At 40.7% G+C, this 16,866-nt stretch overlaps 1 protein-coding gene across 4 annotated transcripts in view; it reads right to left on the bottom strand.

The window, feature by feature from the left end:
• The window catches only part of LOC142203620 (E1A-binding protein p400-like), a 61,105-nt gene that overhangs the window by 32,302 nt on the left and 11,937 nt on the right, over positions 1-16,866 (bottom strand). For all 4 annotated transcript variants that reach the window (XM_075274516.1, XM_075274533.1, XM_075274541.1 and 1 more), the window contains exons 7-21: positions 15,133-15,387; positions 13,480-13,665; positions 13,033-13,173; positions 12,476-12,554; positions 11,938-11,987; positions 9,853-9,889; positions 7,368-7,546; positions 6,904-7,081; positions 6,687-6,823; positions 6,347-6,516; positions 3,739-3,913; positions 3,287-3,423; positions 2,542-2,728; positions 977-1,143; positions 720-883 (exon numbers count right to left, since the gene is read on the bottom strand). In XM_075274516.1, the coding sequence (XP_075130617.1) occupies positions 720-883; positions 977-1,143; positions 2,542-2,728; positions 3,287-3,423; positions 3,739-3,913; positions 6,347-6,516; positions 6,687-6,823; positions 6,904-7,081; positions 7,368-7,546; positions 9,853-9,889; positions 11,938-11,987; positions 12,476-12,554; positions 13,033-13,173; positions 13,480-13,665; positions 15,133-15,387 (2,242 nt within the window). The remainder of the gene's footprint in view (positions 1-719; positions 884-976; positions 1,144-2,541; positions 2,729-3,286; positions 3,424-3,738; positions 3,914-6,346; positions 6,517-6,686; positions 6,824-6,903; positions 7,082-7,367; positions 7,547-9,852; positions 9,890-11,937; positions 11,988-12,475; positions 12,555-13,032; positions 13,174-13,479; positions 13,666-15,132; positions 15,388-16,866) is intronic.

The following is a 16,866-nucleotide window of genomic DNA, read 5'->3' as shown; positions in this document are numbered from 1 at the left end:
CCACCAACATGTATGCCAATATTCTTACACTATAAAAAATGGTTGTACAATGCACGCTAATCTTACACTATAAAAAATGAGGAATGCACAAGGAAAGCACAGGAATGAATCAACAACAAAGTGGTTAAAATAAAATAAATGTAACAACTGGTCTGACCTCAATATTCGTAAAATTCTAGATCTTAAGATGCATAAAGAAGAAATCCTAAAAAGTATGCAAAAACACGTAGGCAAGTATGTAAGTATGAATATGTAGGCAAGACTCAGAATTTGCCACAAAAGAGGATTTCACAGCTCATCTACTCCCCACTCTGTGTAATGGCCTCTTGCCCAGGTCACAGAAAGCAAGCCTAGAAAACGCTCCCATACAAGTGAATAAGGTCTGTAGGATTTTTTGCCTCACTTTTCTGCTCATTTGGACAACTTTTACAAGAGCAGAGCAGCAGTCATGAATAAGAAACACATCATTGTAAACTGTGCTGTCAGCCTGACAAGGTGCTGTGATTAGTTTTGTATCTCAATTTTGTGCTGACAGACTCCCTTTAAACATAAAAATGGGATTTAAACAATAGGTAATTTCATGCCGACAAAATCCCATTAAAAAGATGTCAAATGCTCGATGATCTTATTCACCATGATTTCTAAGCAGAATATTTTAACCTAGTTTCAGTAAAGTACAGGATTTTCTCATTTGGGCACTGATATAAATGAAAAGTTACCTTTGGTCCCCTGTGGTGTTCCAGGTGTAGTAACAGATCTTTTCACCTGTCCCTGCTGGGTGACAGTGGTTGTAGTTGTAGTCACCACACGTGTTCCTGGTGCGCTTGGAAAAGCAACAAGTCGGCCCTCGGGTTTCTGACCATAAAGCACGGGCTCAAACAACCTATAACATGAGATGTGAAATATGAAAATGTATCAGTGCACAGGAACAAAGAGAAATAAGGAAACTAGTCAGTAATAGGATATCAAGCAATACCTTCTGGGCTTAATCCTCTCTCGCTTTGGTCGAGGAGCAGGATCTGGGGTATTGTAGATCTCCTGTATCAGTTTCCTTGTTACCTTCTGTTTGGAAAGCTGCTGAGCTTCATAGCGGCTCATTTTATTCTCAAGTCCAAGTAAAGAAAACAAGAACAAATCTGTGCTCTGTGGAGAAAATGTTAATATATCACATCGTACAGGATATCAATATTGGGATATCACAGATAACTTAAGTAAAAAGTGTTCTCACTTACAAAATACACAATTCGTTAAACATGTTAAAAAAAAACAAACTCTACACGATTGTTCATTGGTTACAAACTAGTAAGGGCGGGTTCACACCTGCGCTCGTAGTCCAATTTGTGTGATGCAGCCGGTTTCCTTCTTCTGCCCTGCGAAACTGGACAAGAGATGGAAACCCGGCGGTCAGTTTTCAAACCCATTCACTTGAATGAGTTTGCAAAGGTGACCGCCCATGAGCGTCTTCTGCCATTCCGCGAGGAAACCGTTTTTTGGGTTGTCTTTTTTTTTTTTTTTTAACTGGACACAAAGTCCTGTATGTCTGACTTGTAAGACATCAGTGCTTTAAATTAAGCCATAAAGAAAAAGTGAGGCTTTAATTCCTCACAGGGTTTTAGTGTGTGTAGATTTTTTGTCCCCCTAGGGTAGACCTTTGTAGTGCAATGGATTATACTGTCTGTCATTGTCTGACAGGTGTTCTTAGGCCTTGTTTAACAGGATTATACTAAGGCGGCCCCTCCTTCCAAAACAGCAGGCCATTCACACCTAAGTGTGAAAACCCACATTATTCCACCACAACTGACACAGAATGTCAATTGCAAGGGAATAATTCCCATTATTCATAGAAAGTCTGTAGATCGGTCACTAATGGTTTAAAGCGACTTTGCTATTTTATGATGATTTTCAGAACACCGCTTAAATGTGCCTACAATATAAAAATATGCAACCCCCCCCCCCCAAAAAAAAAAACACATTAACCCCCTTGCCGACAACCATCATACGTAGGCATTTTAAAGATTGCCTCACTAAGGAAACCCATCGGAGATGCCCACCATCAGCGCCCTTTCCGATTGCAGGATTAACCCTCTTGATCAAATTTGACACTGGATCACCAGCAGTGCCTGGGCACTACAATGTTTGATGTGATTGCAGCCTATGGATCTCAATAGACCTGTAGTCAAGACAGCCAGGATGCTATCGAACATATATAAAAATATTTTTTAAAAAGTCAGAACATAGGGAATTCAAGAAATCTGTTTTGGATTTTTGTTAAGGTGTTAGAGCAAAAACTATTTTAGTATCGCCGTATCATTTGGCTATGGCGTGAAGGGGTTAAGTTTCAAATTTACACGCGTTATTCATTACTGTTAAAGCACTCTCTTTACCCCATCAGTTTTCTCAATTCTGTGATGTGGACAAACATCTATTACGTTGCATCAGGTGATTGAGGCTGAGGTGCAACACCAGGCATTGAATTTACACAGGAATTGCATACAAAAGACAGACTTTTACTCAACAGTAAGAAACATCCAAATCTCTCACCTTCCAGGGATTATATTCTAATGCTTGGAGTACAAGTGATGCAGTCTTATACTGCAATGCTTCACATGCATAGGAAGAATGTCCACAACGAGGATCCACCAAATCTGGATGATTACAGATTCTCTGGAGCTGTGTCAGGACATGAAGAACACTTACAAAATGTCCTCCCTTCAAGGAATCCTGTGTTCTGTATAAAGAAAAGCAAAGCCAAGTTAATGTACAGAAAAACATCAATGTTAATGCTTGCGGCCTATGCTGCTATTTACACCTATCCTTAAAGTGACTTCTGTGCTAACCTGAGAGCAGATTATGACAGAGGTGGAGAAGCTGTGCTGTGTGTGTGTTTAGAGCAGGATTTCCTAATAAGAAGTAAATTCATTCCTGACAGGACCCTTGGGAGAGACAGTGAGAGTTACGATTACCCCACCCATACACGTTGACTGACTGCTGTTTTTGAATCATTGTGTGCGCACAAGTTGTTAATCATTGTGTCTACGGGGTATAATAGGACCCTCCGTTTCTCTCCTAGGAGTCCTGTCAAAATACTTTCTGCCTTTTTACATTCCTGTAAAATCATACAAACCGATATGTCAGAGCCCAGCTTCCTTCCTTTTACCATACTCTGCTTTCAGGTGATTATTGCTCCCCTAACAGGTTCACTTTAAATGATCATAAACATATTTTTGTGATACCTTTTCAAGACAGAATACTGCAAAATACAAATGTCCTTTTGAGAATTGCTTACCCAGGTTGCAGCATAACATCTTCATACAATGTCTTCTGTCTATTCGACAGCTGACACTTGAGAACATGCTCAGACTTTTTATTGAGCTGCCTTTCCACATCTCTCTTGGTCCGACGCAAAATAAATGGCTGAGCGGACTGTAAAAAACATAATAATGATGATGATGATGATGATGATGAAGCAACTTCACAACACTCAAGCAAATATCAACAGAAATGGGAGCTTAAGAACATATAACGCTGTCTGGTAAAGTTGTGTAAAGGTCTAACATTGCCTCCATGTCAGCGGCAAGGAGAACAGTTTCCCTCCAACTTTATGTCTCAGAACTAACCACTGAAAAATTATTTCATCATAGCTTATATTGAAGTATGACAATTTTGTATTTTATCTTAATTAAAATAATCTAAATTAAATTGAAATGAACTGTTAAATTTAAAAAAAAAAAAAGTTACCCGATGTAATCTTATTGATATGGTGTGCCTGTATTCCTGGTCTTGCTCACTGCCCTCCTTTACTGGAAAGTCTAAGTATTGTCTTGACAAACTTGGAATGAGGAAGTGCACCATTGTCCACAAGTCCTTCCACGTGTGCGGTAATGGAGTATCCCTCAGAAGCAACCTGCGTTGGCTGAAATATTGCACAAATATTCAAATTTTATGCAGGAAAGTAGAGAATACATTAGGCTAGAGCCCCCCATTGTGGAAATGCAGCTTTTTTTTGTTGCAGATTTTGCTGCGTTGTCTGAGCCAATGCCAAGAATGGCTACAAAAGGAATGGGAAATATATAAGAAGTTCTTATACTTCTACCTTCTGCCCAACCCACTCCTGGCTTTGGCTCAAAAAACTGCAGCTAAATCTGCAACATAAAAAAGTTGCATTTCCGCAATGTGAAGCCTTAGCCATAAAGGCTTTTTTGTTTTATTTTTGTTTACCAAAGGGAATCGTTTGTTTGGGAGGGGGTTTCATACACCTCAGAATGCGTTCGAAAAAGAAAATGAAAAAAAAAGGCACCAATTTATAGGAAATGTCACATACCAGAAAACTCTTCATACATGTAGGAGGGAAAGATTTTAAGTGTTAGCATTTACCAAATAAAGATGGTTATGAAAAGTTTGGAGTTTTCAAATGTAGAATATGCGCATTTTTTTTGTATGTTAAGAGGGGTACTAGACCTACATCTATGGCCTCTCACCTTGCCAAAGTGGTACTCTGCACTGATGAAGGACAATAAAGATGCTCCGTTTTGGATTTAATCCCACACAGTGAGGGCAAATTTATTAATAAATGGCCTGACTGGCGCAGGACATTGGAGATTTATGAAGAGGCTGTGGCCTTTTCAAAAATATGTCAGATTTCTCCACGCCAGAATGGAAGTCTACACCAGGTAGGAAATGGCATATATTTCCATTCTAATTCATGCCAGAAAATTGGCATAAGTTTTAATAAATTAGTCGGGTTTCACCCACCCCAATGTCCCACCCTGCAATCACATTAGCAGAATGTGGTGGGCAAAGCACAGGTTGGGGTTTGTCGCAAAAGTAAAAGGGGCCTTGCGGCAAATGTGCGTCTGAATATCATTCCCCCGTGTTAGAAAACTAATGGTATTTAGAATGATGAATTCCCCAATGTCTAAATTTCTTAGACTGGCATTGATCTACAAGGAGCTACTTTCCAAAAGGTGGCGCTAGACTAAATTTTCCTTTTTCCATCAAGCAGAACTTATTGAATATTCCTTCCTCATTTGATGTAGAGATAAAACTGAGATGTATTCATTAATTCTTTTCCAAATATTCAATGTTTATGTTTAACTTATTTGAAAGAATGTGACAAATACTTAATAGCAAGTCCCTGTCTAAGTCTTAAAACAGTCTTGACAGTCCATCCACCCAAATTCTCGTGTTTCCTCGAAAGTAGGACACCCCCTGTAAGTAAGGCATGCGGGGGGGGGGGGGGGGTGTTCTGTTGAATTGCCTAATATAAGGCACCCCCCGAAAATAAGGCATGCCCAATAATCTTTGCAGCCGACTGAACACTGTGCGATGTGCTCAGTGTGCACAGGAAACCCGTCTGCTGCTGTTGTGTCCACTATCCCTGCTGCTGTAGGATGAACTCTCCCAGCTCATCCCAGAGGCAGCAGCCGGCATACAGAAGAGACAGCTGCTGTGTCAGTGAAGTCAGGATCGTTAAGCCCCGCCCACAAAAGCCCCACTAAGCCCCGCCCACCATTGCCGGGACGAACAGCAGCACCAGCGCTACTATGAAGATCGGAAAGGTAAGTATAATACCTTCCCCCCCTCTCCTACACTACCTACAACCGGCAGTCATACCAGCGCTCCGCTAAGGAAGTGCCGGAATGACTGCCGGTTGTCATAAGACGTCCCCTGAAAATAAGACAGGTCCTATATTTAGGATGACAATTTAATATAAGACACTGTCTTATTTTCAGGGAAACACGGTATATGCCCAACCACAACCCCTAAGCTGGAGTGAAACACAGATTAACTGACTGATTAAATATTCTTATTAAATGAACGTCACCAGATGCTAAACCCTGCAGATAGATTAGGGTCACCTGAATCCTACTGAGTTTCCCCATTGTGAACTGGTTTCTCTGTTGGAAATATCGCAGGTTTGCGAATACACAAGTGAGCTCTTTGGAGCAATGATGATGTTGTTGCTTACCTCTTTGAAGCAATCGTGACATCCTTACTGCTCCAAAGAACTCATGTGCATATTGACAAAAACAACAATGTCTCACCAACAAAGGCAGCAATTCACAAGGAGAACACACCATTTGATCCAGGTGACCTTAACCCATTATCCACAGGGCTCGGTTGATATGCTGAGTCATAATGACAGATTCCCTTTAACATAAGTCCAAGCTTATATTCCAAGCAATAGTGTGTGTATATATAGTGTGTGTGTATATATATATGTGTGTGTATCTTATGTAAATTAAATGCCAGGAACAAATTAAAGCAAATACACATCAGTCTGAGAAGAGGGCAGAAAGGCTTCAAACTTAATCAGGCAAATTATTCTATTTTCATTAATACCAACCTCGGAAGATTTAAGATGGCATCCCAGTGCTTCTCATTCATGTTTCGGAGCTGATGAACTTCATCCAGGACCAAATACTTCCATCTCATTTTCATAAATGCCTGAAGTCCCTTGAACAGCTGCTTGTAAGAAGTGATACAGACATGGAAGTTGTTCGGCTCCTCCCATCTCTAAATAAGTAAAAGGTAAGCTTTAGATTTAGATGGTACAAATGTCAAATCAATGAAAAAGATACAAAATGTGAGATGTTTAAGTGCAAATAAAATCACAGATTAAAAAGGAAACCCATGCAAAGTTGAAAGTAGCTCTTAATATAAGACCTGTGTGTAAGATATTTTACCTGCCGTTTTCTTCTGAGCTCTCTTTGGCTCCCAAAATATAAAAGAAGCTTAAGTGATGGGCACCAGCGTTTTAGCTCCAACTCCCATTTGAGAACATTGCAACTGCGTACGACAATTAAATGAGGACCCCAAACTCCTGAAGAAGAATGCAGTGAATTAGAAAGGACAAAGAGAAAATCCCACATCTGCCAATATAATAAAAAATAAAATTCTTACCTTCACTGCTAGCCAGGTGAGCTAACAAAGCAATAACTTGGACATTTTTGCCAAGTCCTGCTTCATCTGCCAGAATTCCATTAAGATTCTTTTTGTATTGTCGTGCCAACCAGTCCAATCCGATCATCTGATAATCACGAAGCTTGCCATGAAGTAGTGGTGGTGGAGACGTTTTTACCTATTCAGTGCATACATTTTAGAATTAGGAAGCATTCTAGTAAATCAAATACAATAAAAACTCTGAAAAAACAACCCAAAATTGCATTAAGAAGTCTCAAAGAAGCTGGGACAGTAGGTATAATAGTTTGCTGATCTGAAGATTTCTGAGGGGGATAGGGAATATGGCAATGGATGAGCAGATGGTCTTCTCAAAGGATTGGATTCACTGATCTCTATTGCTTTAAACATTCAGCTGAGAAATACAAAGAGTGTTAAAATGACATCAAAATACAAAAAGTACTTACTGCTCCAGATATGCGTGAGCTACCCCGAGGCAATAATAGTTCTGCTGCAGCTGCCACTTCTGCTATGTCACGAATGTGTTTTCTTGCTCCCATATGGCCAGTGCTGCTCCCATCCACAGTCAGCAGAGAGTCAATAAGAACTACCTGTTTCTGAGTGTAATCCAAGTTTGTGTCACAATCTGAACAAAAACATAAATAAATACATTTAGAAAGATGATTTTCATGCTTAAAAATATTCCTGCCTTGTAAAAAAAAATATATTTATGTAGAGTGCTTCCAAAGGCTGAAAAATTCACAATAAAATGCATCACAACCTAATAATTCCCAATAAAATTCTATTTTTTTTCCCAAATAAAAGAGCAAAAGTGATATTTATGAGAAATTACTTGAATTGAAAGAACACCACCAAAGCCATCAAGCTCATAACCCCAGAAAGCCCAAATAACACCGAGACAGTTTTCATTTTTTTCATTTTAAAATTTTCGGATCACATGGCAGTTTATTTTTTGTGAAACAAATCTTACTTTATAATGGCATCATTCTGTGCAATAAACTGGGAAAAACTCAGAATGAAGTGAAAAAAACAAAACTCATTTTCGCCACTTTTGTAAGGTTTAGTTCTTACAGCATTCACTATGTGGTAAAAAAAGGATTTTTTCACTTATTTCATTGGTGGACACAACACCATGGGAAGTCCTATCCAAGTCGCAGAGAGAGGGGCTTGGCGCATAGCTATTGCAGAACCTTATGACCTAAAGTGGCCTCGACAGAGGCTACTAAATGGATCTGGTAGAACTCAGAGAAAGTGAAGACAAAGGCCTAAGAGCCAGCCCTGCAGACTGGGTGGCTGATGCATGATACCAAATCGCCTAGCAGGTTCCGACATCTCTCATAGAGAGGCTATGGCTAACTCCTGAGCCTGCAAGCCTTCCTGAATGACCAAAACAACCAGGAGATGGAAGCCTTGGAAACAACCAGGCTCTTACGTGGGCCCTCAGGGAGAACAAACAAGGCATCAGAACAGCTGGAGGGGTCAGTGAGAGACAAATTGACCTGGATCACCCAGACGACATCTAGGCAGAGAAGAGAGCGTGCACGTGGATGCCAGGGGTCCAGGCAAAAATATGGTGGCAGATGGAGGACATGTGGAGAACCAGAAAGGGAGGCATGGGACAGGGCAGTCAGCCCGAAGAGATCTCACATAAAGGCTCAGCTTCACTGTACAGGATAAATAATACTGTTTTGGGATAGTGGGGCGTTATATGCAGGAGGGGAAACCTAAAATGTTTGTGTTACTTCTTAAATATAAAGGAGGGGTTATTTTTAAACTTTTTATTATTTGTTTATTTTTGTGTGGTTTTACAATTTTTTAATTTATGTATTTATTTCTTTTTTCCAAGGGGAATTGAAGCTGGGATCTCCCACTGTGCAATGTACCAAATACACACCGTAACATTGCAGAACAGTGCACAGTGGTTTCTATGGAAACAATGCATAGGCAGACCGGAGGCTGGGCGATCTTATTGTGGGGGGAAAGGGTCAACCTTACTCCTGGATGCCATGATCGCTATTGATTATGGCATCCAGGGGTTAATCCTCCACAGAGTATCTTCTGACACCTGCGGCTGGCCCCCGGCTGTACATCACAGCCAAGAGCAGGAAGTAATGCCGCAGGCACAGCTTTTGTGTACGCAGCATTACAGCACAGTACTATTACAGCTTAATGGTATGTTGCAGAGCAGGAACGGGTTAATGCTTTTAAAAAAAAAGACCTTACAAAAAAATATAAAAATTATTTTGTATTGCCATACTGACACAGAATGAGTAAGGTTGGGTAAGGGACATTAACTTTATTTTTTTACTTTTATTTTTAGACCTTCTAGAAGACTTAGACCCTGGGGGTTTGATTGCCCATAAAATATATTGTAATACCAATGTATCGCAGTATATTATAAAAGTCTTTAACTTCTATTACATTCTGCCTACAACATTGTGTAATGGAAGCATAGCAATGACAGGCCTAGAAGCCTTCAATAGGCCTCCAGTTGACATGATGACCAATTGCAACCTGTCAATGATGTTCTGGGGGCAGCGAGTGTATATAGAAGTGTATGAGCAATATCAAAGTGCTCATTACACAATTCGGTTTAGATGCTATGACCACATTTGATCTCAGCATCTAAATGGGGTTAACAGCCACAACTGGTGCAGTCACCAATTGCTGCTCTTAGTGCAGTTCTGGCTCAGCTACTGAGTCCTCTGAATACAACTCCATGCAGCCAATGACATACATGTATGTCTTTGGTCATTAAGGCGTTACATCTCACTGCTTTGTCAGGAAAGGCATAAAAAAAATGTTACATGTCAATAACAGTAATAATAGTGTGCAGAATGAACACCAGTTTTTAGGAGTGAATTTATTTAGCTCATGTCTTTAATAAATAAATTGTCATTCAATTATTTTATGTAAAAAAAAAAAACAAACCTTTAGGCCTAAAAACACTCCCAACGGCAGCTGCACCCTGGAGAAAGATAAAACATAAAAGACTGGTCAGTAATTGAATTTACAGCGAGGTACTGTCTCACCAGAACACAAAGACAACCTGTCATTTAATAATGTAATACAAGTAGTATAGCAGGTTCATATATAGTTTTGCAGGAAAATTTTCAGTATAAGGGTGCATTCACACTGAGTAAACGCTAGCTTATTCTGAACGTAAAACACGTTCAGAATAAGCGGCGTCTAAAGCAGCTCCATTCATTTCTATGGGAGCGGGGATACGAGCGCTCCCCATAGAAATGAATGGGCTGCTTCTTTCACTCCGTGCAGTCCCATTGAAGTGAATGGGGAGTGCCGGCGTGTACGCTCCGGCATGAGCAGAGCTTGCCGTATACGCCGGCACTCCCCATTCACTTCAATGGGACTGCACGGAGTGAAAGAAGCAGCCCATTCATTTCTATGGGGAGCGCTCGTATCCCCGCTCCCATAGAAATGAATGGAGCTGCTTTAGACGCCGCTTATTCTGAACGTGTTTTACGTTCAGAATAAGCTAGCGTTTACTCAGTGTGAATGCACCCTAACTTATACATTTAGGTGTTAATTCTAGGCTTAGTTATGATCCTACTTAGTAGCTGACAGCCTTCCTTCTAAGAGTCTACTCACAGACATAGCTGTCAATTACTGAGAAGGGCTGCCTACTTGACTGCCTACTTCACAAAATAAAATATATTTGTTTTGCTGAACCTATTTTCACAAATATACACAAGAGAAAAACAATACTCTCTCTTTGAATGCTAGGTTAAAAAAAATCTCTACTGAGAAAGACAGACAGACTAGAGGATAATCGCTGCTTTCCTTGGCACGCTAGTGCATTCTTTTGATATTATGTTTTTTTGGGGGGGTTTAATGGATCTCAATTCAGAACCAGCAAATAACTCAAAATTAAGTACTTCATGTTAGGAAAACCTTTATTACATGTCGTTGAAAACACAAGGAACTACATATGTTGTCTTTCTCCCATGATCACCACTTCCCTTCTTAACCGATTTAACCCAAGTAGGTTAGATGTACGTGCCCATTCATCATCCAGCAACCTTTTATTATAGCCTCTGTCCTGAAGCCCGGATGCAACAAGATCCAAGTGAAGAGAAGCAACTTCGCCTGTGATTAAGTGTGTTTTTCAGAAACGTGTAAGCTGTTGCTTTGGACCTCTTTTTCACAAAGTGTGCAGCATACTTTAACATTATGTAATAAATAAAGGTCTTAACTTCAGGAGTTGTGGGACATTCATACCTTTTTTCCCCCCTTTCTCTCGATTACCAGCAAGCCAACTGAGGCATTCCACGTGGGGCGCTATAACTGTTGTGGGGATATCTCAGACTCATACAACCAGGATTTGGGTTAGCATTTTTTTTACACTATATCCTATACTATTCAAGTAATCAGAAAAGCGCAGAAGCTCTGCCCACTGTATAACAGTGGTTCCAAGAAAGTGCAGTGCCGTTCCTATTACTTGAATAGGAGAGCCTGCACGAGTTTCCAGTCAATTTCTGTAACTTCTGGCACCCAGACAGTTCCAGAACAGCCGATCTGTGCATGGTCCATGTGTCTGACACCACAGATCACATACTGATGACATATCCCATGGATAGGTGATCATTATGAAGAATGTAGTTATAATTGAACATCTCCTTTAAGTCTCCAAAGTTGCATGCCCAAAAACCTCAGTAAGTTGAAGCAATGTTGTAAACAGAAGTGAGCTAAAATTACCCCAGATAGATGCAAGAGAGAAATAAAGTCACACAGAAAACATTACTTCAGGCTATTACTGAAGACACAGTGAAATCTCTTGTGTGCTTTTCATGTGAAGTTATATTATCTAATTAAAGACCTTCTAAGGTATTATTATACCCCGATACATAAATCCATAGAACTAAAAGAGGGTGTACTTTGTTTTTCTCATGACTGTATATATAAATTTGCTCCGCTTACTTTTTTGTAAAACTTCTTGCCTGCAAATCTAATGTGAGAATTTCCTTTTAAGAAGAGTTAGTATGCATAGTTACTTACCAAACATTGTTCAACTTTGACCGGTAGCTCTGCTTTTTTAATGTCCTGCCCTAAAAACAAAGGATGAATAAAATTGTAAATTGACACTTTTAGGTCTTAAATATCCCATGCAAGACTGTAATTATAAAAAAAAACAAAAAAAAAAACACATGCATACAACATGCAAATTTAGTACATTGTAATTAATTTTCTAATCACACTAAAGGGCTTCTATCAACAGAATGGGGATAACTTCATGACCAGTGGAGTTTGACTGCTATGACCCCCATCGATGCAAAGAACAAAGGTCTGGTTCTGTCCTGAAGGAGCGGCAAGCCAAGTACCCTGAGACTCCATTTATTCTCTGTGGTAGCACCAGAACCAACCAATTACAGAACTCAGCTATCTCTGGCGCTCAAATAGATCTTCCAGAGTTATGTATTCTAAGTTAACATTTGCTTTATCATACTTGCACAATTCTTGTTGTCTGAGTCAGTTAGCAAGTTTAAGAGTTTACCAAACAAGTGAATTTTAATACATAGCATTTTCAGTACTTTACCATTTTGAGATTTATGTGGTACATGGAAAACTTTCCTCGTCTTCTGCTGCAACTGCACCTGAAATTTTATCTCCACTACCTTTGGTAAAATATAAAAAAAAAAAAAAAAAACAGTTTAAATAAGAATAATGAGATTTAAAGGGGTTGTCCAGGCAAAAATGGACACCAAAATTATTTTTTTAAATTGACTGGGGGCAGTGAAAAAAAAAACGCCCACACCTTTCCCTGATGCCTCCCAACGCGTTACAGTCCTCCCGATCTGTTGCCTTCCGGTAAAAATCGGCACCGCCCATGACCACTGAGGCCAATCAGCAGCTTCAGTGGAAGGGATCAGGGACATAACAGCTTGCAAGCAGTTTCACTTTGAGAAGATACCAGAGCAGGAGGACCAGACTGCGCTGAAGCTGGGGACAGGCGAGTATGTTTTTTTTTTTTTTTTTTTTTTGGGGGGGGGGGGTTCATCTCCCCTGGCCAATTTGAAAAATAATTGTATTGACCGGACAACCTCTTTAACATATCAGGCAAAAGATAATTCATGGTGCAGCCACCACACTTACCTGCTGAATATTGGACCAGAAATGTTGGATCTCCTGGGCAGCCTGCCAGGCTATGCGCCTCAACCTGTCCTCACCTTCTTTCTTGACCCTGGCATCATTCTGTTCTTTCTGAAGTAGATGTCTTGCTGCTGTTCTCGCCATCTACAAAAAGTCACACAATAATTTGTTAAATCATAAAAATACACTTTCTATTAGATCCATGTATTGTTCCTTACATGGATGAATAGAACATTTTTTGTATGGCTAGAACATGTTTAAAGTAACTAGAATTAGAAACACAATGTTATTTCCACAAATAACCATTTCCCTAGGAACTACCAAAGACTGAATGGTAAAGAGTTAAATCTGATCAGTAACATATGACCTATAATAAAGTAGGTTGTTAATGGAAAGCTTAGACCAGAGTCTAAGATAGGACATCAAATTTCTCTCATGTACTTATAGTACCTTCTTTGCACTAGCAATTTTCCACATTCTTTCTTGGGCAAAGTCTGCAGCCATCCATTGCATCTCCTCCAACAAATAATCCCAGTGGGATTTAGGTCTTGAAGGCTCCATTAATCTTGGTAGTCTTCTCAAGGACCAAAGGCCTTCTTTTCTTAGCTCTGTTATTCGCTGGTGAATATGATTTTCCTGTAAACACAAAAGAAGAGAAGATACACCGTATGTTTCGGAGGAAAATGAGGGTGCGTCTTATAGTCCGAATGTGTGTCGCGGCTCTCTTGCCACCGCTGGTTTTCTGCAGCACCAGGAGCGTGACAATACTGCAGGCCCTGTGCCGGTGGCTAACACACTCCCCGGCATCTGCCGTTCTATTATAGCGGATGCCGGGTCCGGAGCGAATCAAAGTCCCCCCCAATCAAATACCGAAGCTTATGCCTGCAATCAGAGATCGCAGGCACGAACTCCGGCAACTCCGCTGTAAAAATTACCCACCCACCGGAGATGTCCTCTCCCCCCCAAAAAAAAGTTTAAAGTTAGCCTTGGGGCTGGTCCCCACCGGCCCCATACCTTTAAAGTTGCAGACCAGCTCCTGCGCGGCGAGCTTGCAGAAGCCAACCTGTTCCGGTGACAGCTGGGAGGCTCCCAGGCCTGTCATCGCTATATTACTATTGCGGCTGGTCTATGACCCCCCGCAATAGTAATGTATAAAATCTCCCATAGATGGCAACTTGTATTGCCGTCTATGGAACTTGCAATCAAATGATTGCAGGCTCAAGCCCCCTAGGGGGCGCTAATAAAATAGTAAAAAAAAAAAAAAAAAACTTTAAAAAAATATAATAAAAAAATAAAATAAATAAAAGTTCACCTCCTTTCCTTAGAATACATATAAAAGTATAACATTACTGAGAAACATATACATTAGGTATCCCTGTGTCCGAAAATGCCCGATCTATTTTTCCTGTACAGTGAACGTCAAAATCAAAAGTGCTAAACCGCCGGGTTTTTCTCACCGTTTTGCCTCTGATTTCAATAAAAGGTGATCTAAGCAATAGACATTTCCCAAAATGGTATAACTAAAAATTACATCTGGCTCCACAAAAAAAACGCTCTATGCATCCCCGTACAGCTGCAGGGTCACCTGTCAATGTGGCCTTGCAGCCGTTGCAAAACTACAACTCCCATACATTAAATATTTTACCATTTTTTGCTTGAAATTTTTTTTCCCCTATTTTCCTCCTATAAAACCTAGGTGCATCTTATAGTCCGAAAAATACGGTAAGCTTATACCTTCTGCTCATTTAGTGACTACTGAAAAGATGCAATCAGTTAACTAGGAGTCTAAAATGCAATAACTAGTTCCACACCTATGATACACTATTACATCAGAGATTGGAAGCTGCAATAATAATACGTCATGGACATGGCACTCTCTCAATAACTGAGCCGGAGCCAAAGGAAGAGGATGTTAGCTGGGCTGAAGACTGTTCATTAACTATGTAAGATAGTATTAGCATGCAAATCATCACATACATGTGCAGTCTATTAGATAAAAACACAAATGGTACAAGCAACTCTTGTAAGAATTGTAATGTCATCATAATTATTTTAAATTCAATACTAAAAATGGGAAGAAGTGTCAAAAATGGCAGAATTTACCTGTTCTAAGGGTTTGGACACTTCTTGCTGATTGTCCTCTGTACTTAGCGTTAATGAGTCTGGCACTCCGGAATGCAAAGGTGACTTTGAGGAGGAAGGGGAGAGTACTTTACTGGCCCCTGGGGACAACATTCTCTTGGGTGAGCCCTGTACAGGAGGGAGACCAGAGTCTGGAATGCATGCTGGTGTAGTAGGGGAAGTGGGAGAGAGAACTAGAGATCTTCCAGCATCAGAGCCTAGTTTTGATGAAGAAACCTGCGTTGAGAACATAAAGCAAGATATACATTAATACAATTACATACAAACCCGAGTTATAAAATAATTCCTGGCTGGAGTTAAGAAGATTTGTGTCCTTTCTGGATAATTTTTTGTCAGTCAATGAAAGACATTCAGGCAGGGGTGAACCTGCCCCTTTTGCCGCCCAAGGCGAAGTGCAGAGAGCCGCCCCCCCCCCCCCCCCCGCCGGGGGAGGGGGCGGGCTATATCGGAGGGGGCGTGGCTTAGCGCCGTTCGCCGGCAGAGAGCAGGCCCGGAGACTGCCTGCGCTCTGCCTGAGCGTACGGGGAGGCTGCTGGAGCAGCGCTGCTCCAGTGGCCTCCCCAAACCACCGCTCGGTGTTAAGCCAGTCCAGGACAGCTTGTCCTGGACTTGTCCTTGTCCTGGACTGGCTTAGGTTAGCAAAAATGCCGCCCTCCCTGAGGCCCTGGCATAGCGCCGCCTGAAGCGCTCGCTTCAGGTCGCCTCATGGGAGATGCGGCGCTGCATTCAGGGATCACAATACTCTGCCATGCAAGAGGAAGCTAAACAACTGAATAGTGCAAAGTACCTGGACTTCACATGCCAAATAGGATTATTTTTGCCAAATAGATTTAAAAAAAAAAAATCTAAAAAGATGTAAAAAGTGAAACATATATATTCATTTAATAACAGCTGCTGCGCCTTCATTGTAACCAATTGTAAGGTTTGTGTGAAAGAACACTTTTAAAAAGTTGTATCTTTAGAATTACAATATAAAACATATGATCCTAACTAGAGATGAGCGAGTACTGTTCGGATCAGCCGATCCGAACAGCACGCACGCATTGAAATGAATGGACGTAGCCGGCACGCGGGGGGTTAAGCGGCCGGCGTCAAAGCGGAAGTACCAGGTGCTTCCATTCATTTCAATGCGTGCGTGCTGTTCGGATCGGCTGATCCGAACAGTACTCGCTCATCTCTAATCCTAACCAACCGAGTAGGACTACACTGGTGGTTACTCAGGCTAGCTAAAGAAAGATCTCCCTGGATTCTATTGTTAGAGAGGAAATGCCAATATAAGACATAATACTGAATATACACAATTAGTTCAATATTTTCATAAAACGGCTGCTAGAAGTATTGCCCTCTGCCCCAACTACATTAAATATAGCTAACTTGATACCACACTGGTGAATACATGGGAGATATAGGCAGTGATATTAGCTCTACCCACACACATTGTAAATGTTGTATATCACCAATTGATAGCATCAGGCAAAGAAAGAAAACTTTTAATCCTGTTAATGCCTAAGAATCAAAAACAGGCCACATTATACTATATAAACATAGCTTATCCTGGAGTGACTACTCTTCCTGTCTCCTTTATTATTTGCAGACTAAGGCATGGCAGGAGACTAAGGTTCAGTGACTGAAACCTTGTTTGTATACATTGACGAATTATATATGCAAACAAGGTTACAATCATTGAACCTCAGT

Source organism: Leptodactylus fuscus, chromosome 1, assembly GCF_031893055.1.
Source record: "Leptodactylus fuscus isolate aLepFus1 chromosome 1, aLepFus1.hap2, whole genome shotgun sequence".
NCBI classification, from domain to species: domain Eukaryota; kingdom Metazoa; phylum Chordata; class Amphibia; order Anura; family Leptodactylidae; genus Leptodactylus; species Leptodactylus fuscus.
The sequence above is the reverse complement of the archived record's forward strand: the minus strand, read 5'-3'. Positions and strand labels throughout refer to the sequence as shown.